Raw genomic sequence first — 25388 nt, 5'->3', positions numbered from 1 at the left:
TCAGCTGGAAGTACTACAAAGGGAGGAGGTATGAGGGGATGATTATCATAGACTCTATAATTCGCTTCTCTCTCTCTCCTCTCTCTCTCTCTCTCTCTCTTGGGGTATCTGTAATATTATCATGATTGTATTACATGAGATAATGGTGCCTTATCTCTGCCTCAGGAGTGAAGTAGTGTAACTAAGCACGTTACATATCAATAATCATGCCATCAGGATTCATAAATTACAATGCACAATGTCGTTAGACCATATCATCGAGGTCAAGCTTTTAATAATGAAGCACAAAAAAAGACACAAAACAGAAGAGAATTAAGTGTGAACCCAAAACTTTATATTCAGCAGCTATTCATCACTGGCAGATTTAGCGGGAGGAATTAGGGCACTGATGTCAGTAGCTCCAACCCCCATCTTCTCCCTGGTCATTCCTCCTTGCTACCTTTTTCTACTCGAGCTTCATACCCTGGTAGAATACCTTAAATATTAATGATGTTGGTGATATATTAACAATATTAATAAATTCACCATTTTCTCATGTTTGATATACGACGTACAGTTAATCTTCTGCCAATACTTATACCGAGGAGTACAGAGAAATTAATAAAGTAACATCATCCCTTAAAACTATTTGTTCTTTAAAGGGCGTACGGTGAAAATTTTGCATGCCCGACAATGAAAGTATATTGATAATAATTATCAAACACACTTCCGGGGAACTAGTCTACTGTTCTAATGACAGTCATACCTGGAAATATAGTGAAATGTGAACATGAGAACACAGATACCTCAGTGATTGTTCAAATTATGTCTATCTTAATTTAACTTATTTTGTACTATGCATGGCTGTCACTTGTTACTGAGTCTGATCATATCTTAATAATATAAACACATATTCCAAATTTGACAAAACTGGATAAAACTTTTGACCTCCTGATAAGAAACAAGCTCAGTCAATGAGACGGAAGATGCATGGATCTCTCTCATTATGAAACTTATCTGAGATCTTAATGATGCAAGTGTATATTCCAAGTTTTAGCATAATCAGATCAGAAAGATTGATTCTAGAGTGGTAACAAGATCATATAAACTCATCTTCACATTTTATTCAAAGTGAATCAGAAATATGCACTACAGAATAGCAAGCAACTGTCAATGGATAGATGCACAACGGATGCAGGTCGATACTAAGCTCACTTGGCTTATGGCCAGATAGATAAATAGGAGACATCAAAACCTCTGAAAAGCATTTCTTCTGCTGATGAAATTATTATGATAAGTAAAAACAATTATGTTTGCTAACATATAATAAGCACTACACCACAAGACAAGGAAGGAATGAAATTCCTCCAAATATAATAGGTGGTAAAAGTGATAACAAAATCAAATTTAGAATGAAACTGATTAATGGAGGAATGCTCACCGAATCCAATTTGTATTTTGATACATCCCCATCTTCTGTTTCCTCTTCTTCAACCTTCTCCTCTTCCTCCTTATCCTTTACATCCTTCTGATCTTTATCCTCCACCATTTGATCTTCAGTAGATTTCCCTCTAAACTTTCTCTTCTTTCTCCCAAATTGTCAGAATGAAGTAAATTCAAGATGCTGTATTCATTTGACTTTTAATTACATCAATAATACTATATATAATTGAAGTGTGTAGCTAAGATTTTAGTAGCCTCTTGTTAACAAATGTTATTGTGATTATTAAAATTGTGAATACCACAGCTACAGCTTTTGGTACATGTATTTGTTTTTTATTGTGGGTCAAATAAAGTAGTAAAATTTGTATCAACAGTTCAGTCTAATTAATTTGATTTAAATTGTGCCCATTACAAACTTTTCGTTCAATTTCACTGTTAGATACATGGCTTAAAATTTGCTGGGCATCCTGTAAAATGTTCCCAATCACGACACTGTATCGATGCTGATGTACAGATACATTTTTATCAGCAGGATAAGACTGTGTCAAAGCATGTGATGTCAATTAATATATAAATTATAGGATGTGGAACAGACTCCTGTCATCTGTCTATTACCTACCGATATATATACGTATTGGATTCAAAGGATATCATACATGAAGACTGCAGATCTTTTGCAATTTTAGCCATGTGTTTGTGCAATTCTACGTATGACCATGTTTTCGTTTTGGACCAGTACTTTTCAGTTGGTTGCTATTAAGTGAATTCCCCATTTCATGCCAATTAGCCTAATTATATTTTTTGGTGCAAACCTAAATGGTTTAATTTATGACCCAGAGTCAATTCCCCAGGAGGGTATGTTTAGAGGGTGGGATCTCAACGATTTCCAACTAATGACCCTTGAGTTGGTCCCAAGATGGTATGAACAGGCACAGAGGATTGAGCTAGAGGACATTTTTTATGATAAAGTAGTTTTTGAGAGACTAATATTAATTTTATCCTACTTACCAGCTACTCTTTCATTGCTTTCCTTTTCCCAGACTCCTAGCCAATTTAAAATGAAAACGGATATGGAATTGTTCAGTGAGCAACTCCATTTTACCTCCTTTTTCTTACTGTATGGATATTTTAAAGCTGCATGATCAATTGATCTTGAAGTGGAAATGTAGATAAAGAAACATGACATACTGAAACGTGATTAAATACCTTTCTATTCATGGTAATTTAATTTTTTATTTTCATGTAATTTTGCCCAAAGCCTCTATCTTATTTTAAAACTGTCATTTCCAAAACTCATATCAGCCTATTCATTTATCTATTTCTATACATGTATATCTTTGCTCCTTTAACTACGTCTGCATTCTGAACCTTCCTTTTTTAATCATCTGCATATAAAGATGCAAACAAAGATACAATTTAAATGAAGGCTTCATATTTGTAAAATAATACTGTAATTTCCTGAAAACACTATGTATTTTATTTTACCATATTTTTTCACTTTCGTGGAGATATTCTGATGTTAAATGCTTGGGCAAGTTCAAATCCCACAAATACAAGATTAATTCTCTCATTGGTCTGCCCTAGGGAAGCTAACTTTAACAAAATCTATAACAATCTGAGAGCTAAAAAGATGAGACAATTACTAAAAATGAGTTCAATTCAGTAACAACAAATGTTGTTTGTATAAAAATGTTTCATTTAGCAAATCCGAGTGATTCTAATGTGATATCAAATATTAAAAAACTGAAAGATGCGTCTGTATATAATCTTACTGCTTTAAAAGAAAATCTGTAATAATAGTAAAAATAAATACTGTAAATAAACTGTTATATTCATTTAAAAAATCTCTTGTCACTGATAACAGAAAGTATGATAGAAATAAATGTTTCATTTAACTTGGATCTAGTAGTGTGTCATCACTATTCATAAAACATAGTGTACAAAACTAGTAATTGTCAGCAATAAAAAGTCACCTCATCATACTCATCATCAGAATCTTCTCTCTTGATGTACTCTACAACTTCATCTCTCTCCATGTAGCCACCTATATATCCTGATTGAGAGAAACAGTCAGAAGAGATTTTAATAGTTGTAGAATGCAATTTTTAAAGATAAAGAAAACAAAGAGATTTATGCTATACTTCCCAAAAAGAATTTCCAGAATTTGAAAGACTGAGAAAAATACCAAAAAAGAAATGGTAATATTTTTTTATAAATGAAACATTCTCATAAACATGACAATAATCCTGCCTATACCATTTTCTAGAATTGATCGTAACTTGGTGGTAGATACACAGCAAAAACGCAGCTATTCATGCAAAAAGATGCACATATCGTGTGCAGACATTCATATAAAAGTTCAAGGTTGAAAAACAACGCATCTTGTAGGACAGAATAATGAAACTGCCTCCAGAGAAACAAGTTTGTACCAAGGATTTAGCAAAGCTCCTCTCTGCTACACATTGTATTGTATCTCTTATATTTAGACTGCCCTGCTCATACCATTGCTGGGGAAGATTCTATTAATCTTAACTACACAAATATTCTGACAAAGACTGCAGTCCAATGAAACCAAAAAAGGATTTAACAGATAAAATACTGTATCACCCACACATTTAATCTTACATAGCCAATCTGGTGCTTATTACAGGCAATAAATACAAACATCCACGTTACACAAGCTAAAACTATTTAGACGTTTTGACCAATGTCCGCATATTGACATTATTTGACGCATCAAATCGACCTTTCATAAATTCCAATTTGTTCTGAACTTCGTTCACTTTATTTATCAAATGACATTTGGGAGGCATACAAAAATAGGAGTACATAATAAAGCCAAAACTGTATTCATTTTTCTTCAGAGGTGGGAGAAAGAACTCATTTGATGTGGTACATGTTCATAAAAGTATTTTATACGGTTAAATTTGATGATCATCCACAAAATATAATGAATGTCCACAACTTCACTAATTGGTAATTTGTTTTCAACGATAAATTCAGTGGAAAAAATTACATATTTCTCATTATTGCTTTGTTTAGGTCACAGAAATAGCTGGGTGAGTAACAAAATGATGAAATCTTCCATGACGAATCATTTAAATATGGTCAGTGAACTTGATAGCTGAGTTAAAAAATGAAGAAATCTTCCACGATAATCAAGTATGATGCCAATTAGGTCTGAGAATCACTGGCGCAGTTACATAATGATGAAATATTCTGAGATGAATGTTATGGTGTCAGTTAGGTCAATGAATCATTGGTTGAGTTACAAAATGATTAAATCTTCTGTAATGAATTTTGTAATAATGCGAATCAGTTCGGTGAAATGTATTGCAGCTTCAAATTGAAAAATCTGTCATGAATCATGTATTGCTGCCTAGTATATATTTCTTTCAAGAAATGTGTTCTCAGAGTTATCTTTAGCACCATAATTGATGTTGAAATGCAGATTGCATGTTTGGCAGAATGACCAAGTATTTCCTTTTGTATATCACGGAATTATGGGCCTTGTTTTTAAATAATCTCGAACATCTATGATCACTTCCTTTTCCATTTTCATTTTTGATGTGAGGTCATGGTTTTTCACTTGTCTTGCCTGGCCCAATCTTTTAATGTCAAGATGGTGAATCTAGTGTGCACATATTATTACTAACAAAATGAACTTTAGTATTAAAGATTTATCTGACAGTGGTATCTTCTAATGTAAGCTCTTTAAAATTCATCAAACAATGTCTGAAAATATAGCCTTATATTTAAATACATAGATTATGCTGAAGCCAAAACTGTTCTGATAATTATTTAAAGTATTTGCATTGAAAAGATGTACAAGTTGCTCCTCTTATCCATTTCTTAGCTCATTAAATTAGTTACATTGTAGGTTTTTCAAGTGCTGCTGTAATGTTGTATGGGTAGACAAAACTGCTGCAACCAAAGGTGCATATATTGTTATTACTGATACAAAAATACATGCAACAATATATATATATATATATATATATATATATATATATATATATACACACACATACATATGTACATAAACATGACAAACCCCAATTTCACTCCAGCTGGTTGTGTTTAGATTCTAAAAATCTCATAAAATATTTGTGCTAATGTAAAAGAAAATATTTGTTTGCTTTTGTCAAAGATTCATTTATTTGTTTTATGACTGCAATTTTGCACAGGCTGATATTAACAGTGTCCCTCTAAATGTGAGGTTGTGCAATGGTCTGAAATATGTGTATGATAGTGAATACACAATGCCATCAGGAAGATTTCAGCATATATGCATGTAATCGTTAATACACAACGGAATCAGTGAGATTTCAGTATATGTATGTCACAACAACTAAATACTGATGTTAGGAGATTAATAATTTTTTAAAATAAAAATTGTGTTGAGGCAAAGAATGTATAAAACTGCTGTTCAGTTAAATGACAATGGGGAGAGTTCAGACCCACTGCCAGAAACTGTGATGTGGGAATTTAACAACTTTGTTAACGGATATGGAGAATATTTTGCGGCATTGGGTCATTGAAAAGAGAATGATTATAAATGCCAAGTGATGTTTGTTGAAACATTTAAATGGCATTTATGATTGGTTCGCAATGCACACACCATCAATAAACCACTCACATTTCACGCAAAACAGGAACCATTAATGTATGTTCCATTTAAATAAGTCTGTTTTAAGACAATAATGACCTTTTCATCATAATTAACATTACTTTTACAAGAAGATATTTAATGCTTTGAAGTTACATGTAGCTTCTTACCACACACACACACACACACACACACACACATAATTATCACAAATACATTGTGATCCCCCTATGTCATGCTCCATTATAACACAAATTCGGATGTAACACAATAAGGCGTGGAACCTAAAATGTCATATACACTTATTTTTTGTGACATAATATTTTTTCTTCGTCTTAAAATAGAGAAATATAACATGTTTATTATCATTCTGAGGAAGAGATCATATGAATTCGAATATAAGTCAATCATATACTGACTCCTGAAATTTCAAAAACATATTTTTTCTGGTACACGAAAAAATAATTTTTCTTCTTAAAAGTACAAAAATAACGTGTGAAAGGTGTATTATCATTTTGGGGAAGAGATCACGTATGAACCTAACTATAAAAAGATCATGGCATGCCTCTTAACATTTTAATATTTCACCAATTTCTTGAAGTTTTGTGCCAAAATAAACATAAGAAATACAATTATCTGAACCAATAGCTGGACCTTTTGAGAACTTTGATGTTAGTTTATTGTTGAAAGCTATCAGCTCATGATTGTTAATCTTATTATATATTCCTGATCCATGAACAATAACGCGATTAAATCTTCTTAGTGTTTGTCTTCAATGCATTCTGTATACAATGCTTGCTCAAACAATATCTGATACATATTTTCTTTAAACTGTCTACACAACCAAGCACTAAACAATGCAGTGGTTGATACAAGGATTCCCACCTAAATTTATAAATCAATCATTTTAAGTATATTGCTAATCATCCAAGTCAATTGCAGAGTAAAAACTTGTTCAAATTATGAGGCAATGATTTATAAAACATCATAAAATGAAAGCTGCCGACACGTGCACGTGGCTTGGCAGTGTTGTTCGATGCAGTCAGTTGACCTGTGAATAATCTTGTCCATTCCCTACAAAAAGGACCCAAATTATCCTTGCTGTAGTCTTTCAAAACGAATTGGTGTAAAAGTGTTAATTACTGGACATTAACAATGGATACGGGTACACGGAAATGTAAAGCTTAGAGTATGCTTTAAGGTTGACAGAGACGCAATATATTATGCTCAAATTCTTCAGTTGAGGAATGTGATTGACTTTGCCAAGAGCTAAGATGACAGTAACAGAAAGCATTTGAAAATGATTCAGTTTTTTAAAAAAAAAAACGATAAAGTATTATGATTTGCAGATGCGAAAACTTAGGCAGTATGAAATACAGACTGTTTACTGAACTTGGGACATACTGAACCATAACTGTGCTTCATGTTTCATTATGTAATTTTGTTTTTTCCCCATTGAATTCATACGCATTATGATCTGTGAAAACATTTTTGAATATTTTAAATCTGTGTACATATATATGAAGGTATTACATATATTGTGGATTCACTGTTTTGACGAGATCGGTGGTTGAGTACCCGGTGTTGATATTCTGTTCTTTAGACATGTATACATAAACATATATGTACCAATAGTGGTTTTCTGAATAAGGTAAAATATTAAATATGCAATTTCTGTTTTCATTGCAAATGTATTTCTCATTTAATGTGCATTGTTTTGACTAGTTTGAGTTTCCTCTGTCCCTTGCCACCCCATTTTTGATATTTGGACACTGATGTTGGGGTGTAGGGTCAGAGCCAACTCCCTATCGAAAAGTTGGAATTCGCAAACACCATTTGGTGTCGGCATAGGGTAGCTGCTTAGTAGCTGCCCTAGCAAATTTGAACGACCTTTCATCAAGATATACCTGCGTGAAATTGATAAGTGATCATCAGATGTCGAGCTTCTTTGCCAAAGATGAATTAACCGACTAAATTACAAAATATCTGTACATCAAAGTTACTCAGATCAAGAATAATCTTAGGTATGGATTGTTACCCTTCATGAAATCTTAAGAATATCAATATTTGACTTTAATTGTGTGATTATGGGACAAACCCCCGTTTATTCTAAAGTACAATAGGATGCTTTCTCCATGTACCAGTTCTTTGCTCGTGTCTTCCATACTTGTGAGTGTTACACACGTTACAAGTCATTCTCCGGGCCCAGTTGACATTGCCACAGCTGAAATGTCCAATATTATAAAACTTTAAAGAGCTGAATAACTACACTCTGTGAAGACTGAGACAGGTTATGAAATTATTATCCATTAAATAAGCACTAGAAGTTGAAGGAAGATTATACTGTAGTTCTATTTTATTTACTTACAGATGTGTGTGTGTGTGTGTCTCTCTCTCTCTCTCTCTCTCTCTCTCTCTATATATATATATATATGTGTGTGTGGTTTTTAGAGAGCTTTTTGTTTCTTATCTTTTACTCCTGCAACTAAAATATATTTTGTAATTTTGTCCATAAGTTGTCATGTAAAATGCAACACATCTTGTAATCTAATGTGAAGTCACAAAATATCTACAATTCTTTCCCAAATTTTAATCTAGTAATCGTTCCCCCCCCCCCCCCAAGCTAAGAGCCAACAGCCAATATGAAATTATGCCACTTTCAGAATTGGGATAACAAACAACACAAACGCCGAAATTTCTGTGCAACTAGTTTCGCATTTATGTTTCGTCAGGCACAATATGTTTTGAAAGAAAACGGATGACATCTTTTATTTTAAATATATATATATATATATATATATATATATATATATATATATATATATATATATATATATGACAGGATCTACAAGATAACGAGTCTCTAATGAAACCTGAATCAGTAAAATAATAGAATAAAATAGAGACAAACAATCATACATCTAATTATATTATAAAAGATATACAATATATCGATTTTTTTTAAAAAAACTACATTTTTTAAAAATAATTGTATATAGCGCATTAGCATTAAGGCTGTTAGAATACAAAGTAACTTATGAATCCAATATGTTTCTTTTATGAGTCTATTCATGTCACCATGCACAATATATATTGGCATGAAAGAAAAATCGAGTAGAGAGTGATTACTGGTGTTAAGCTGTGTTGAAATATTATAGGAAAACTGAGGATCTCTATAATATAATCACTTTACAAAGAAACCAATTCTCGCTTATAGAAGACCAAAAAAAATTTGCAAGATTTTCTAAATAGAACTAAACATACAGAAAAAATAAAGACAATTTTCGTCATCTAAATGTAACAGACACCAGTGCTCTCAATGTGCAAACATAAGAGAAACTACTTCTTTCAGTAGCACTGATACAAAAGAGGCATTTTCTCTACTTGATAACACTAACTGCATATCAACTGACGTGATTTATTTAATAACCTGTAAAGAAATGAAGCATGCAATATGTTGGACAAACACTTCAACAAGTTTCTAAGAGAAGTAATAATCATCGTTTTCATATAAATTTTTTTTGAAATCCTCAGTTTTCCTATAATATTTCAACACACTTTAACACCAATAATCACTCTCTATTCGATTTTTCTTTCATGCCAATAGATATTGTGCATGGTGACATGAATAGACTCATAAAAGAAACTTAATGCATTTATAAGTTAGATACTTTGTATCCTAATGGCCTTAATGCCAACGGACTATATAAAATTGTATAATTTTTGTAAACATCGATATATTGTATATCCTTTATAACAATATAATTATATGTATGACTGTTTGTCTCTATTTTATTTTATTATTTTAATGAAAGAACATTATAAATCCTGGACAGCATTTTGCCATTCGTTCTGGGTCGATAGGATTTTAACCTGCCAATATGTGCTTTACAAGTTTGCTGTAAATTTACCCTAACAAAACGTAAGTAACTCATAAAATTCATCACAGATAAAATATTTCTTTTCAAAATATAGCTTTTTATTGAATAATGCAACTGAATAATGAGAAAGGTACTGACTGTTGACAACTTAAAATCCAAATATTATGTTGAATTCACAAGACAAGTGGGTACATTCAAGAGGATTCCAGTTAGATCTGTAATTTAACAACAGTTGTTTTAAGGTAATCTGAAATTTGTATAGTGGGAAGGTTCAAGGCCTATAAACAAGACAAATCCATATTTGTGACATGATAATGAATGCCAGTTCTTGTAATATAATCCAGGCTGCAGTTAAACAAATCAAACTTCAAATTTACTTTACCTTTTACACTGCCAGTCTTCAGGACGCAAACGCCCCGTGCTTTTCTCAGCCATAGCCTCTCCAATTTCAGTCCCATCTTTTCTCTCTTTAAAGTAAACAAACTATATTATAGGACACAATAATAAGAGGTCATCTATTCCGTTGGTAACACATTTCAACTTTTTGTTATAGGACACAATTATGAGAGGTCACTAACAACTGTGATGGTTTGTGTGGTTACTGCAAACAATGAATATAAGTCCACCAACTGACGATTTTTCCATGGAAACGATAGGACACTTCAACGATCCATGACATCCCTGTATAAACAACAGGACACTTACCCAATCCAAGACATTCATGGAAAAAACATGACCTTTTCCCAATTCATGACATCCATGAAAACAACAGGACCCCTTCCTTCCCATATCCATGGCATCCATGGTTTTGTTTGTTTGTATTTTTTTGGCGCACCAGCACTGTTAGGCTATTTAGCACCATCCAAAGGTTATGTATATGATCATTTAAAATGATAAAAGGTTTCATATCGAAAAGCGATATTAGAACCAAAAAGATGAAACTAAAACAATAAGATGGTAACAGTAATATATAAGGCTTCCTAATCAACTGGGAATGTAGATGGTGTATTGTTAATGAAGACAGATGAAAATTTATTTAAAACAAGGGACGGTATATTCATTATATAAAAATGCTTAAGGTGATGGCATAAAAAGTTGTACCTTAAAGAAAGGTTTACTTCTTTCAGGAATTCTATAACACAAGTGACGTTTATTGTATCAAAAAGTTCTTTCGTGTCATGCACATTGCGTTACTGATCGCGCTTAGGTTGTAGGTCAAAACACACTCTATCATAGAGTGCTTAACAGTGAATGGTTTGTTGCAAGAAACGCACTCAGGTGGGTCTTCGCCTTTTATCATGTGGGAGTGGGTTATATAAGTATGACCAATTCTAATTCTTGCATTTACTACATCCTCCCTATGGGTGGTTCTGTTGGAAGGAGTCCATTCTCCTTGGGTTGGCTTGATGGCGTTAAGTTTATTATTCACTGCATCATTCCATGATGCCTGCCACTTCTGACCTAAAGAATCTTTGATACTAGGTATAAAATCAGTATGCGGTATTTTAATATCAGATGTTTTGAGGGAAAGGGCCATTTTAGCAGCACGGTTTGCTTTTTCATTACTTTAATACCAATATGGCTGGGTAACCAACATTATACTATGTTGTGGGATGTGCTCAACTCATTGGTTTTGATGAAAATACTGGTTAATAATGGGTTCTCCAGTTTTATATCGTGTAGTGAATGAAATACTGATAGTGAGTTTGAAAAAATGCTGTTATGATAGGTTTGTTTTCGATATATTGCAAAACAAGGTCTATTGCTCTGATTTCGGCTAAAACAATGTGCCATTAGGTAAGCGAGCTTGTGTTGTGTGTTTTCCACAAACGAAGGCTGCAGCAGCCTTTTCCTCATCCTTTGATCCGTCAGTATAAATTCTTGTGTAGTTTTTAAATTAGGTGATGAGTTCATGAAAAGAATTGTGGAAGATGGAAGGGTTTATCTCCGATTTTTTTCCATTGTGTAGCGTAAAAAGTACTTTTGGTTGTTTAAGTAGCCAGGGAGGAGTTTCGGAGATGGACGTTTTGTGAATTTTAGAAATATCAATTTTGGTACTGTCAAGGCTGGATAATATTCTGATGCCAAAGGAAGGTATGGCATTTGGTTTATTTTAGTGTAAGGTTTTGTATTTGGGTTGAAAACAGCCAAAAAGGCAGGGTTCAGATGGTTTGATCTTAATTTGAGAGCATAAGAATTTCTCTACGAAGTGATAAAGGTGGTTCGTTTGCTTCAGCGAGAAGACTTTCACATGGGGATGTCTTAAATGCTCCCAGAGCGAGTCTTATTCCTTGATGATGAATTGGGTCAAGCATCTTCAAGTATGACTTCCTAGCTGAACCATAAACAACACAACCATAATCCAGTTTGGAGCGAATAAACGTTCTATAAAAAATCGAGGATGACTTTTCTATCAGGACCCAAATCAGTTCTTTAGGTGTGGAATAAAAGTCAGTTTTCTGTTGAAGATAATACCTAAAAACTTTGTTTCCTCAACAACTGGAATAGGTGTTCTGTCCAGCATGAGTTTAGGTTCATCATGATGTCTTTGCAACTGACAGAAATGCATACATACCGTTTTTGATTTCAAGAATTTGAAACCGTTAGTACTGGCCCAATTTTCAATCTTGTTGATATTTTGCTGTATTTTGTTGTATTTCAATTGTATGCATGTGCTTTGATTGATAACATATTAGAAAATCATCAACGTATAAGAAGCAATCCATATCAGGAGCCAAACGCTTGGTGATACTATTGATTTTGATGTTGAAAAGCGTCACAGACAAAATACTGCCCTGCGGCACACCCATCTCTTGCTCGTGCATATCAGAGATGGTGGAGCTCACTTGTACCTTGAATTCTCTGTCTGAGAGAAAGTTTGATATGAAAGAGGGCAGGCGGCCTTTTAGATCCAGATCATGCAGGTCATTTAGTATCCTGTACTTCCATGTCATGTCATAGTCTTTTCTAAAAAAGCTACTAAATGTTCCTTCTTGATAAATGCGTTGCGAATAAATGTTTCCAGTCTAACCAGATGATCATTGGTACTACAGCCAAAACGAAAGCCACTTTGGAAAGGGGATATTAAATTGTTAGTTTCCAAGCACCATACAAACCTAGAATTGATCATTCGTTGCATTGTTTTGCACACACAGCTCGTCAGTGCAATGGGACGATAGTAGGTTCTGTGCTATATTTACCTGGTTTGGGAACTGGTATTACTGTTGCTTCTTTCCAGATCTTAGGTACATTACCAGTAATCCATAAATCATTGAAGATTTTCAAAAGAGATGTTAATGATGATTCTGGAAGGTGTTTCAAAAACTGGTAATGTATTTCGTCAGGCCCAGCGATGTATCATGGGCCTTGTCTAAAGCCTCTATAAGCTCCAATAATGAAAACAGTTGGATATAACTTTCTGAGTTGTTGGATGTGAATTTTAAACGTGAATAATTAAATGATGATGAATTTTCGAGAAACTGTCAGCAAGAATATTTGCTATGTCAGGTTTTGAACTAAAATTGTTATTGTTCAGTTTCAGCTGTTGAAGAGAATTGTGTTTTCTCTTTCTGTTTATTTTGCAGATAGTGTCCAAAACTTTCTTATCAGAGGTACACGAGTTTAACTTATTCGGCCCCGATCCCGTCTGTATGCGTGATCCAGTTTCTGCATTCACTGGCCGATCCAGCCTGTAGTCTTGAATTGTTTACTGCATGCAATGGCAGATCCCATCTCCAGGCGTGATGAATGTGATGAATACCTTATTCTCTGGGCCAAATCTCGCCACACAATAAAAAAGTAAACAAGCATCATGGAAGAAATATATTTCTTCTTTAACTCATTTGGCCCCAGCACTGTTATCAGTATCTCTGCTGCTACCCCCAGAAGCACTAAAAGTTTGTGCCTCAAAGTTTTTAACTGTTTGAAAATTTTTGAAAAACATCGTGCACATGCATTCACTCTTACCCTAATTTCTCTTTTTATATACAATTAAAATCTATGAACTTTTCACCATTTATTCCAAATGAATTTGTCTATACAGTGACGTAATTTTGTCCCTATTTGTCCAAGTCTTTCACAACATATTTATACATCATTTATACATCATTTACAAAAGTATGTGCAACGTTTATCCGCAAGACCTCTATCATCATCTCTGTCAGCATCCTCATCTTCTGACGATTCAATCTCAGAAACATCTATGTCCGAATCTAATTCTCACAAAATATCCAACTGCCGAACATATCTTTCCTCAGCTTGCTCAATATTTTCGAGATCAAACCCGAGAAACTCCTCATTTTTGCTCTCATCAAAAATCACTCTTACGTCCGCCATCATTTACGATTTTTCATGAACAGAACACGTGTAGTGAAACTGCTCTCAAACAGTAACCCTTAGCGTCTGAACAATTCAAATGTACACAAATGAAAGTAAAACCATTTCTGATTGGTTTAATAGTTGTTTATTTCTTGGAAAAAAAAACTTTTCTAACCAATCAGATACGTTGTATCTAACACACATTCATCACGCCTGGAGACGGGATCGGCCAATGCATGCAGTAAACAATCCACGACTACAGGCGGGATTGGCCAATGAATGCAGAAACCGGATCACGCCTACAAACAGGATCGGGGCAGAATGAATTTAGGGGATGACGTTGTGGGGAGCCCTATTGTTCACAACAACAGAAACTCCTCCTGAGGCACTTTCACCATTTTTAAAGTTGTTGTTAAAAAGGGAGTGCGATGTTGTCTGTATCTTTCAAGAATGTTTCCTGCAGGCATAGTACTGCAGGATCATGTTCATTAAGGAGCAGAAGAATATCATTGTAATTGGTTTTAAGTCCTAGACAGTTCCATTGTATGATCTTGTTCTTCATTATAAATTTAAGGTGGAGAGTATGTAGCTATGTTATACCTTTTGCGGAGGCAATCTGCGTGGTTATTTGTCTGGAGGAAGTACAAGGGTGATTTTTGTTGTTGGTAGGTCTGAAGCCACCTTGAGCACATGAAAAAGTTTCTTCTGCATCCATGCTCTCAATGTCTCCAAACCTATCATAGAGTTTAATGGGGTCATCTGACCGCTTTTGCTACCTATTTCCTTGAGATCTGTTTTATTCCTTGGTGATTTCGGTGGTGGGGTATTATTGAAAGTTATTTGTGTAGATGCAGTGTTTTTCTGTTTTTGGTAATGGGGTGTGTTAGAGCTTGGTGGTGAATCGTGAGGATTTGTCTGAATTTGAGCATCCTTCGTTGTTTTGGGATTGTTTTTATTTTACTACAGTGGCGAAGGATGGGCCTGGAAGGGATGTTTTTGCTTGCACAAGCTTTCTGGCCTCTGGATAGGGAATGTTAGATGTGTACTTCATCCTCTTTATTTCCTTCTCCTGTTTCCAGGTATCACAATCCATAGAACTGGCATGGTGATCCTTTCCACAGCTGACACAATGCGGAGTTATTCTACACTCAGATTCCTGATGAGAATGGTCTCCGTATCGGCCAATTATTTCGCTTTTTGAGCATCAGTCTTCATGATGGCCATATTTCTGACACTTATAGCACCGAAGTGGGTTCGGAATGTATATATCTCAACCTTCATTTGCAATAAAGCCAACTTGGACCACTTTTAGTACAATGATGTTGGTGTCCTGCAGATTGTTGTCATGTTTAATATGTATTCTATGGACTGCAGCGACACCTTCGTTTTTCATTCCTTCAATGATATCTGTGTCGCAGACTCCAGCCAATTCACGACAGCAAATCACACATTTGGTCGTATTGAGTGTTGTGTGAGCGAATGAGGTCACTGCAATATCAAAGAAAGTTATCATTTTCCTGATATTTTCTGTTTGACCTCGTCGCTCACACTCAACAAGAAGACATCCCGATTTCAACTTTTTAACACTTTTTGGTGTGCCGATAGATCCCGTTATTATATTTTCAATCACAAAGGTAGAAAGTGTGGCAAGTGGTTTTGAGGCATCTTTAGACTGTATAACTATGAAGCGTGGAAATGACTCCACACTACATGGTTCGTCATCTGACTCAAATCCAGTTTTAGTATGTTTGTTTTGAATTTTCTTTTTTAAATTCCATGTTGGTTTGTTTAAAATTTAGCATAAGTGCTACCTGCCTACCATAAAGTTCAACAAGGGGACACTTTTCAAGTGTCAGGGATACACAGATGTTATACTCAGTATGTAAAATTACCTCCCGATTGACCTGTTAAGCCACCACCTTCTAGGGATAGCAGACCTACCAACCCTGACGAGTCTGTCTTAGCAAGGCAGTTGATTTTTTCCTTAAGTTTGATCAGTTGTCAGTAAGGTGTAACAAAATATCATAAACTGCTATTATAAGCTGGAAAATGTAATTAAAAGTTCGTTATTTGGAACATGCAGCGACGATAAACATTGTTCAACTAAAAAGTCTGTAAAGTACAAGTAGACTTTACCACTAGTACAGTTGCACAAACTTTACTTCCAAATCCTATGCAGCTCAATGGTTTGTTGCTGTCTCTCTACTTGACGTAATTCTTGGATTATTTTTATTTCCATTTCACTTGACGACGGCAACCATATTTCCCGCCACGAGTCATACTCAAATTGGCACATGATATCCAATAAACATAATTATGTTCCTTCCGGGTTTTATTCACAAAAATGTAAAGATTACTTTTTATTTTTCTGTGTTGAATATTAACACATTTCAAGGCTTATTTTCTCTTTCGTCTTAAACATACATCGCTTACTGGATGCCATTTTAAAACAATTCTATGATCAACAATTTGATCATGCAGATGCTTCGCATGAACAAATATGTGCAGTTTAAAGCATATGATGTGCTGCTGTAAAGTTAGTCTGATTCTTTGACCAATTTCACTACTTTTAATATGAAACTCGGATCCAAATCAAACACGGATGAAATAAACTTCCGGATTTTTTTGGGCAATGATCATTTTTCTGTATTTTTTGCTTTTATGCCCTAAGTCCGTATTTTAAGGGTAATTTTCGTAAGAGACTTACGGCAAAATCTTAAGAGTTGGCAGGTCTGGGATAGAGTGTAGGGGCAATGGTGGTATCAAGAGAGATACAAGGAGAAAGATAAAGAAAGTGAGCGAGTAAATAAAGACTTCCTAAGGCTCGGCATAACCAGCTGATTTTGCTGAGACCGGGCCCATTACGACCACCAGTCTAGAAAAAGTATAAACCAAAGTAGTGTATTGCATCGGGAGTCCTCTGCTCAACTACCAGGATCCTTTCCTCCCCTGACACGGGATGCAACCCATGGCAAACAGGCTCCCTCTACTTAGTCGCCTCTTAAGACACATAATAAGGCACGTCGAGCCAGTCCTACAACCCCGGATCGACATCCATGGAATCCACTAGACAATTCCCAAATCCATGACATCCACAGAAACATGACCCATTAATGCCAACCCTGAGAGAGGTATAAGTGTAATTTCCGTTAACATAAGTGGCAAAAAATGTGTAAACTGAGCATAAAAAGTGTAAGCTAGTACTAATATTACTACCCTACTTCACTGAGGCTACAACATCATAGCTATTACACGCCAAATTACAGAACACTATATGAAAAATATACATTTACTACTAACCTGGATCTGCAGGTCAAAATATTTGGCATAAATGAGCAAAATCCACGTAGATTAGAACTAGAATACAAACACATACTGACAAATTATTTATATTCAACACTCACTTTAACTAGTCTACATGTATAACATTTGCCAAATGATTGTAAAGTCCAAAAATTCTGCAATGAATATGACGAGCACTCAAAATGCATTACTCTTATATTCTTCTTTACAAATTTATAAAGCGGTGTTTATCTGTACTTTCTCTGATTAGAGATGTTTTGAAGTTCAAAATCAACCATTTGCTCAAAGAATTTTCATCCATAAGTCAAAATGTAAAAGCCCATTCCACTTGATATCTGTTTTTTTTTTTTTTTTTTTAAAGTACATTTTGGTCCCCTAACCAACTTGATTATCAATATAGTGAATCTGTGAGACAAAGTTTCAAATTAAAGAATCCTGTCTGTTTTCTTGGAAAAGGGACATGAACACTTGATAGAAAATTGAAAAATACATGCAGATCTATGATATTTCTCTTTAGAATATTTTTAATTTTTATGCTGAATGGAATTAAAGAGATGATAATATAAATTACAAAAACAACTTTTCATTGCTATAATTTCATTTTTTACAGTGCCAGAAAAGCATAATCCATACAAAGTTAAGCATCAGACATAATCTGGTGAAAAAATGTATGTGTAAACAACAGGACCCCTTCCCTAATCCATAACATCCATGTAAACAATAGGGCTCCTTCCCCAATCCACGACATCCACGTAAACAATAGGACTCCTTCCCCAATCCGCGACATCCATGGAAACAATAGGACCCCTTCCCCAATCCACGACATCCATGGAAACAAGAGGATCCCTTCCCCAATCAAGAAAGTTGTTGTTGTGGGGTTTAGTGCCATTTTCAGCACAAGATATGCTATACATGGCAGCCAGTATCAAAGGTGGAGGAAGAACCCGGAAAACCCCCCGAAAGAACCACAGTCACACTAGAAGCTACTTGCAAGGTTTCTCACGAACCCACATTGGCAGAGCCAGAGACTTGAACCCATGCAGACAGAGGTGAGACGGCAGTGATTCGTAATGATGAGTGCTTTAGATCACTAGGCCACTTGGAGGCCCCCAATCTAGAAAGTGAATTAATGATGAATGATATAATTTTCTGTAAAAGAAAACATAAAAACTGTCACTCATGCAAAACTAATTCACAGTAAGAAATTTTCTGTCTCAAGTTTCACAAATTGCAACACAGCACACTTAATTTTCAAAACATTAATCATGTTTTTATCTGTAGCTATTGACAACAAAGACTAATATGATTTTACCCCTACAACCCTCAAGCATGATGTCCCACCCAGTCACATTATCCTGACACCAGGCCGACCAGTCCTAACACTAATCTGTTAATTCTGAGCGCCTAGTGAGGCAGCTGTTAGTACCATTTTTTAAATAAATTTTTGGTAATATTTGGCCGGGGTTTGAACCTGCGACCTCTTGAATCTGAGACAGACGCTCTAACCACTAGGCCACCGGAGCAGTCCTATCACAGTATGAAAAAAATAAAATAAATGCAAAGTAATAAAATCTTATCTTGCAACGAAAAAAGTTTAACCCTTAATTTATGTGTGCCAATAAAATCTCAAACAAGATTTTTCAACCAACGTAAACTTCTTAAGACGATTTCGTTAAAAATTCCATCATTTAAAGACATTTACAAAAGGGTTGATTTAAATTTCGACAAAAGACCTTCAAAATTGTATATTGTTGTATAAACAAGGACTGAATTTTCTGTAAAATCAACTTTTTGTAGTTAAATAAACCAGTCCCCAAATCTGTATTGATACATGGGCTCTTATCGTTTCTTAATATATAATAAAAAGGACGACAATTTCCCATTTCTCCTGCATTTCATTTAAGATCTGAAATCAATGCTTCAAGCTACATGTCACTATGTAATAGTTTCGCACCAAAGTTCAGCTCAGAGATTCGAAATTTTTCGAATCCGGGTTTCCTCCGAATATTCCAACCCCATTTTCACATTTGGACATTTAGGATGGAGTGTGGGTTCAGAGCAATTACACATAAAAAAAAATTTGAATCTTCCGCCACCTTAAAATAGCTTACCAGTAGGCCTAGCAAATTTAAACTTTGTTATATATTGATATGAAAATTATTTATTTTCTTACAAATGGCAAGTATTATAATCGTTATGTCTTTAATCCGCTGATAGACTAGATGAAGCTCAGCATATATGAAACCTGACCCAGTACTTGCCATTTGCGTTAATAGTCACATGACTTCACAAATGTCAAACAACATAGGAAGTCCAATAGTCACGTGATATCAACAAAAAACCGCCTTTTCAATGTACAAAATTTCAATTATATTAAATGAAAGTCTGATACCAGTCTCATTCATCAATCAGATTAGTCTGGTTCCATGCTTCATATGCTCCCTGCGTGAGACAGCACACGTTAACGTGGTAGTCATGTGACACAACAAAACTCTGAAAGTTGATCTCGGAATAAATATAGAGAATTTTGTGCTTTTTTTTTTGTATTTTTATTACAACCATTTCACGAATTTCATTTAATATTTTTACTACAATATCTGAAAATGACGGTTGTGAGATTCTGTGTTCTCGTGTGACTAGCAATCAAAATCGATGATACCAGCTCAAATTTCATCAAAGCATTAGTTTTATCATATTTCAGCAGATTAAAGACATGACGATTATTTCAATTCCTGATAAATAAATAATTTTCATATCGATTTCATGCAGGTATAGCGATTTAACGTTTAAGTTTGCTAGCCCAACAGCTAGGGGGCTATGCTTTAACGCCACCATGTTGGCCTCTTCATAAAAATAAAAAAAAAATGTGGATATCGAGCTGTCTGTGAAACAAAAAGTCTACGAGATGAATCTAATCCACTTAGCATTTTGATTGTCTCAACAAATATATTTATGGCAAGCACCCAAATGATTCATACTGCAACCTCCTAATATTCTGGTTAGAACTCGATAAATTTAACTCACGATCAGTTCAGTTACAACTCAATTACGTAACTGTTTCGGGCGTGAAGTTGTCAAGGAAAATTCCCCGTTTTTTTCCAAGACTTTCATAAATATTTGCAAAATTCAAGGACTTTTCACCGTCGGGAAAAAATTATCATTTCTCCCAACTTTTCCCCGATAGCATGGCAACCCTGCACGGCGGAATAAATGGATGCTTATGTGGGGTCACACTGTTTATATACATCTTATTCTGTGGTGGATTTAGTTTCATTGAAAATTGCTACTCATTAAAGAACTCTTCCACAAATACTGCTTTTTATTTTAAAATACATTAGTCACTAAAGTCACATTAATAAATTTGGAAGTGTAAAAACCTACCTCTTCCACACTTCTTGCATTTATCCCATCGAGCAAAGTTCACATTCCCACACCTATAATTAAATAAAAGCAAAGGTATATGAAATATTTAATCTACTGGTACCTAATCCAACTAGAACATATCGGATCAAAATATTCTTTTAGTGTTGATGGTTTTGATGTCCTTCCCCCACCCCACCATTTTGTTACCTGGTTCTGTCCATCATGCTAGCATTAAATACTTACAAAAGAAAACTGACAACAAAATGTGTGAAGATCTGGGCAACCAGCTTAAATGCCTGTAAAAGAATGGTGTAATAATTACAAATATACATACATACATAATTTATGACTCTAATTAACGATAAATATCAGACCGAAGCTGCATATTTGTCTCGTGCATTCAGAATGCACGCAATGAGGCGAAAAATCTTTACCAGTTAAATTATCACATATTTTACAGAAAATCACCTGAAGTAAAGAAACGGTCAAAATAAAACCGTATGGAACTGAACATGTACTTACACTTTAGGCAGGGAAAAAGTAATGTTGTTTTCACCAGCCCTTGTATACAATGAACAGAGACCATAGGTGTCAACTTGTACGGTTTACCCGTAATTTATACTTTTTTTCCTTTTTCGTCAGTGTACGGCATAATTTTTTTTTTAGCACGAGATTTCAGTGAGACAGTTTTCCTTTGATAATAAAACGAACTTCATTCATGGTTCAACTCCACTGTGTGAAGATCTTGTCGTTTATCGCTCGGAGATTAGACGCTCACTCGGATTTCTAATACTGACTAACTACTTGTGCAGTAAGTTTTCTTATTTTATACAGTATTATTTTATTATTTATACTTATTACTATCAATGCATAAAGTTTGCAACAATTTTCATACTTTACATAGTGTGTCAATCATGTTGGTGTAACCGCTTCGGTGGCCTAGTGGTTAGAGCGTCCGCCTCGGATGCGGGAGGTCGTGAGTTCGATCCCCGGCCTAGTCATACCAAAGACTCAGCATTAATTGGTTAGTGTTAGGTCTGGTCGGCCCGGTGTCAGGATAATGTGACTGGGTGGGACATCATGCTACATGTCTGCGGCATCTAGCCCCAGTGCTAGACATAAACTGCCACATTGCAGACATCGTAGCGATATGACTGAAAAATTGTTAAAGCTACGTTAAAAATCCAAATCACATCACATCACATGTTGGTGTAACCGAAATTCGTCCGACTTTTCTGTGTGGAGATAAAGTCGATTTGTTAAAATATATAACAATATATAATGCTTATTAGAAATAAATACTCTACTGATTTTAGCACCGACATTTTATTGTGCTGTTATAGTTTTGAGTCAAGTTTGTCAGATAGGTAATGCAGACAGGAAGATGCATTGCCATAATGACATATACTGAGTGACTAGAAAATGTTGTTGTTGTAGGGTTTAACGCCATTTTTCAGCACACGATAGGCTATACATGGCGGCCAGTATTAATGGTGGAGGAAGAACCCGGAAAAAACCCAGAAAGAACCACCGACCCACAAGACGCTACTGGCAAGCTTTCTCACATACCCACATTGGCTGAATCCGAGACTCGAACCCACGCAGACAGAGGTGAGATGGCAGTGATCTGTAACAGACAGCGCTTTAGACCACTTGGCCACTCGGGGCCCCCTAGAAAATATGTAACACTGCCAATTTATATCAAGTTTGTGACCAAAATCGGCACACCATATGGTAAATTCATAACTTTTCAAACACCAGATACGCAATTTTAATAGAAACGATAAACAGCTTACGAAATATAAACTTCCGGACTGCTACTTTATAACTTTTTTTATTTCTAGAGTTCAATTTTTGGATAGCTCTTGGTGTAATATCTTGGGGTTTATGGGGACAAATATAAATCCGCAACATACTTGTAATCGGGGGATCTTCCTTTATCACATGTCAAATCTAAATTTTTATTTTTTTAAAAATTTATTATTCTCATCTAGCTGAAATATTCCATCCATCAATGGCCGAGCCTAACTCAAAGAAACCGAAGTGTGAAGAAATGACCGAGGTCGTGGCAAGTTTCAGGCTGATTGGATTAAGGTCTTCCCTGGCATTGTAGATGTATCCAAGTTAGGATCTTCGCATGCTTTTTGTAAAATATGCAGTAAAGACATTAAAGTGGTGGTGTCGAGCATATATGGTCTTGAGGAACACTGCAGGAGAAAACTGCATGGAAGAAATTTTGAAATGAAGAAGGGAGAATCCATCAAAAGCTTCTTTGTTTAACCAAAACAGGAAGATGATAGTGTTATGATTAAAACGAATGAAATAAAGTTTCAGAAATGTAAATAATTATGTAAATATTTGCCATAATTGTGTATAGCATTTGTTGTTTTAAAACTGTTGATCTTATATAATGTATGAATACATTTTTTTGTGTAAGGTTTTTATTGGTCTGGCGTACAGGTTTTCATCTCAAAGGGTTGACACCTATGAGACACTGACCCTTACTTTTCATCTTTGGTGCAATAAAGGTTGTTTCTATGTTGATTGCATAAAAAATACTAGAAATATAAAGATAATAGCTGGTTACAGTTAATTTCGGCTAAACAACGTAAAAGCACACCGAGCTGATCTACTAAATATAACGGATTCATTGCAAATGAAGTGCAAGATCAATTTCACTGGCTGACAAAAATGTCTTACCAAGTCTGATTAGCTTAAGCAACAACTGAGAACAATTGGCTGCTGATCAGAGAGAGAAAATGCGGAAGGGACAAAATCTTCAGTAAAATCATTTTGCTGCATTTGTTTCCAAAGCAGTATTATTTATATATATATATATATATATATATATATATATATATATAATTTGCCAGTTTCATCTATTGTACATCATTTCCGTCTCATAGTCAGTACAAAGGTCATCTCATATTTGCTCTCGCAACCATTATAATGTGAATATTTATTTAATTCATTCTGCCCCAATCCCGCCTGTAGGCGTGATGAGGTAACTGGTTATAACCTATTTCCGAGCTCTGCAGCATCTGGGCCATTTAAGATACACCAAAGTGGGTGGTATTACAAAAAAGCAGACAGATACAGTTCTACAATAATACCAAATAACCTGGACGTTCTAGATGCACTACAAAATACAGAGGGAAAAACCTAAGTTTTGTTTTTTCTTTCTCACCCAATATTCGCTCGTGGTCGGAATCCGATTTTGTGTCCGGATTTTAGACCTTTTTGCCTCAGATCTAAGGCAGACTGGTCTGAATTGCACACAGACAGGTGAAACTTTGCAAAAACTAGGAAAAGGTGGGCATTTGAAATAAAGAGTGGTCTCCATACAAAAATGATGGGTCCATTAAAAAAAAATTTATTAAAAAAACCCCAACTTTTAGCCATCTGCTCATGTGCAAATGGTAACCTTTGAGACTAAAAACAATCAGTTTGTCAAAGACTGCCATAATGCATGATGCCAATTGTTTAATTGAGCAGGTGTTAACTGTTAACTTGTGAGAATTTTTCTGTCATGTGTGTATGAAAATAACATGCACTTGTCTCTAATGATTAACTCCTTGAAGGATTTTGTCCAAAGTACGATCAATGTGCTGAAATATAGCACCCACAAGCGGTGGTTATCATCTGTTGTTTGTGATATCACATGCGACTAGTACATACTGTTAAAACTCCATGGTATTAAAGTAAGTAATAAAAGAGCAAAAACTGACAAGTTTTTGTAAAATTCAACAAATAATTTATTTCCCAAGAATACAAAGTAAAACTTTAAAAAGTACAGTATTGTGAATGAAATCCCAATTAGTCCTAAAAGTCTTATCACAAATCCAAATGTAGAGTTCCAAATGAATTCCAGTGGTGTTCTGAATAAATTCCGATACTGAATGTGCTGATGTACCAGTAGCCTTGGCTGTGCTAACATACCAACAGTCTTGATGTATCACCATGATATAATCCAAAATGTCCTTTAATGAACATTCACAATAATTCAGAAATAATGATTTTGTCCATGAAGCATTAATGAGCACTTTGTAATTGCAGTAGTAATTTAAAGAAATAAATAAATCCTCCCAAAATGAAAACTAAACACAATAAATCTGATTCTACTTTGGATGTTAAGGTTTGAATATATAACTCTAATATAATCAACTTTAATATAAAAACCAAAGAAACAAGAACCAGGATGAGGGTCATTTTCCAATCAAATTCATTTCCGGGATATTCCAAGCTGTAAACAAGGTCAGGTTTCTTACCAAATTTTTTTTATAAAGTCCACAGATATTAAACAGCAAGAACACCAGGAATTCCAAAAGAAAACATCAATGTCCTGAATTCAAACTCAAGTAAACATGTTTACCTCCATTAATAATGATCTGTATATTTGGTCTAAAATATTAAATGTGTATTATGGTATGCTTACAAAATAAATGTCTCAAGTCAGGTAGGTCCTTAACTTGATTACTGACCAAGCTGAATCA

The 25388-nt window shown here is 34.8% G+C and overlaps 1 protein-coding gene across 1 annotated transcript in view; it reads right to left on the bottom strand.

Moving 5' to 3' along the window:
* Positions 1-239: 239 nt before the first annotated feature.
* LOC149807637 (zinc finger Ran-binding domain-containing protein 2-like) overlaps positions 240-25388 on the bottom strand; it is a 38857-nt gene continuing 13708 nt past the window's right edge. Inside the window, exons 2-7 of the mRNA XM_089943669.1 lie at positions 20914-20966; positions 10295-10379; positions 8173-8255; positions 3406-3475; positions 1421-1568; positions 240-475 (exon numbers count right to left, since the gene is read on the bottom strand). Coding sequence (XP_089799795.1) covers positions 446-475; positions 1421-1568; positions 3406-3475; positions 8173-8255; positions 10295-10379; positions 20914-20966 — 469 coding nt within the window. The 3' untranslated portion in view covers positions 240-445. The remainder of the gene's footprint in view (positions 476-1420; positions 1569-3405; positions 3476-8172; positions 8256-10294; positions 10380-20913; positions 20967-25388) is intronic.

The sequence above is a fragment of the Sinohyriopsis cumingii genome, chromosome 1, assembly GCF_028554795.1.
Source record: "Sinohyriopsis cumingii isolate HCF-2022 chromosome 1, ASM2855479v2, whole genome shotgun sequence".
Classification (NCBI taxonomy): Eukaryota; Metazoa; Mollusca; class Bivalvia; order Unionida; family Unionidae; genus Sinohyriopsis; species Sinohyriopsis cumingii.
This window is presented reverse-complemented; position numbering and strand designations above follow the sequence as displayed.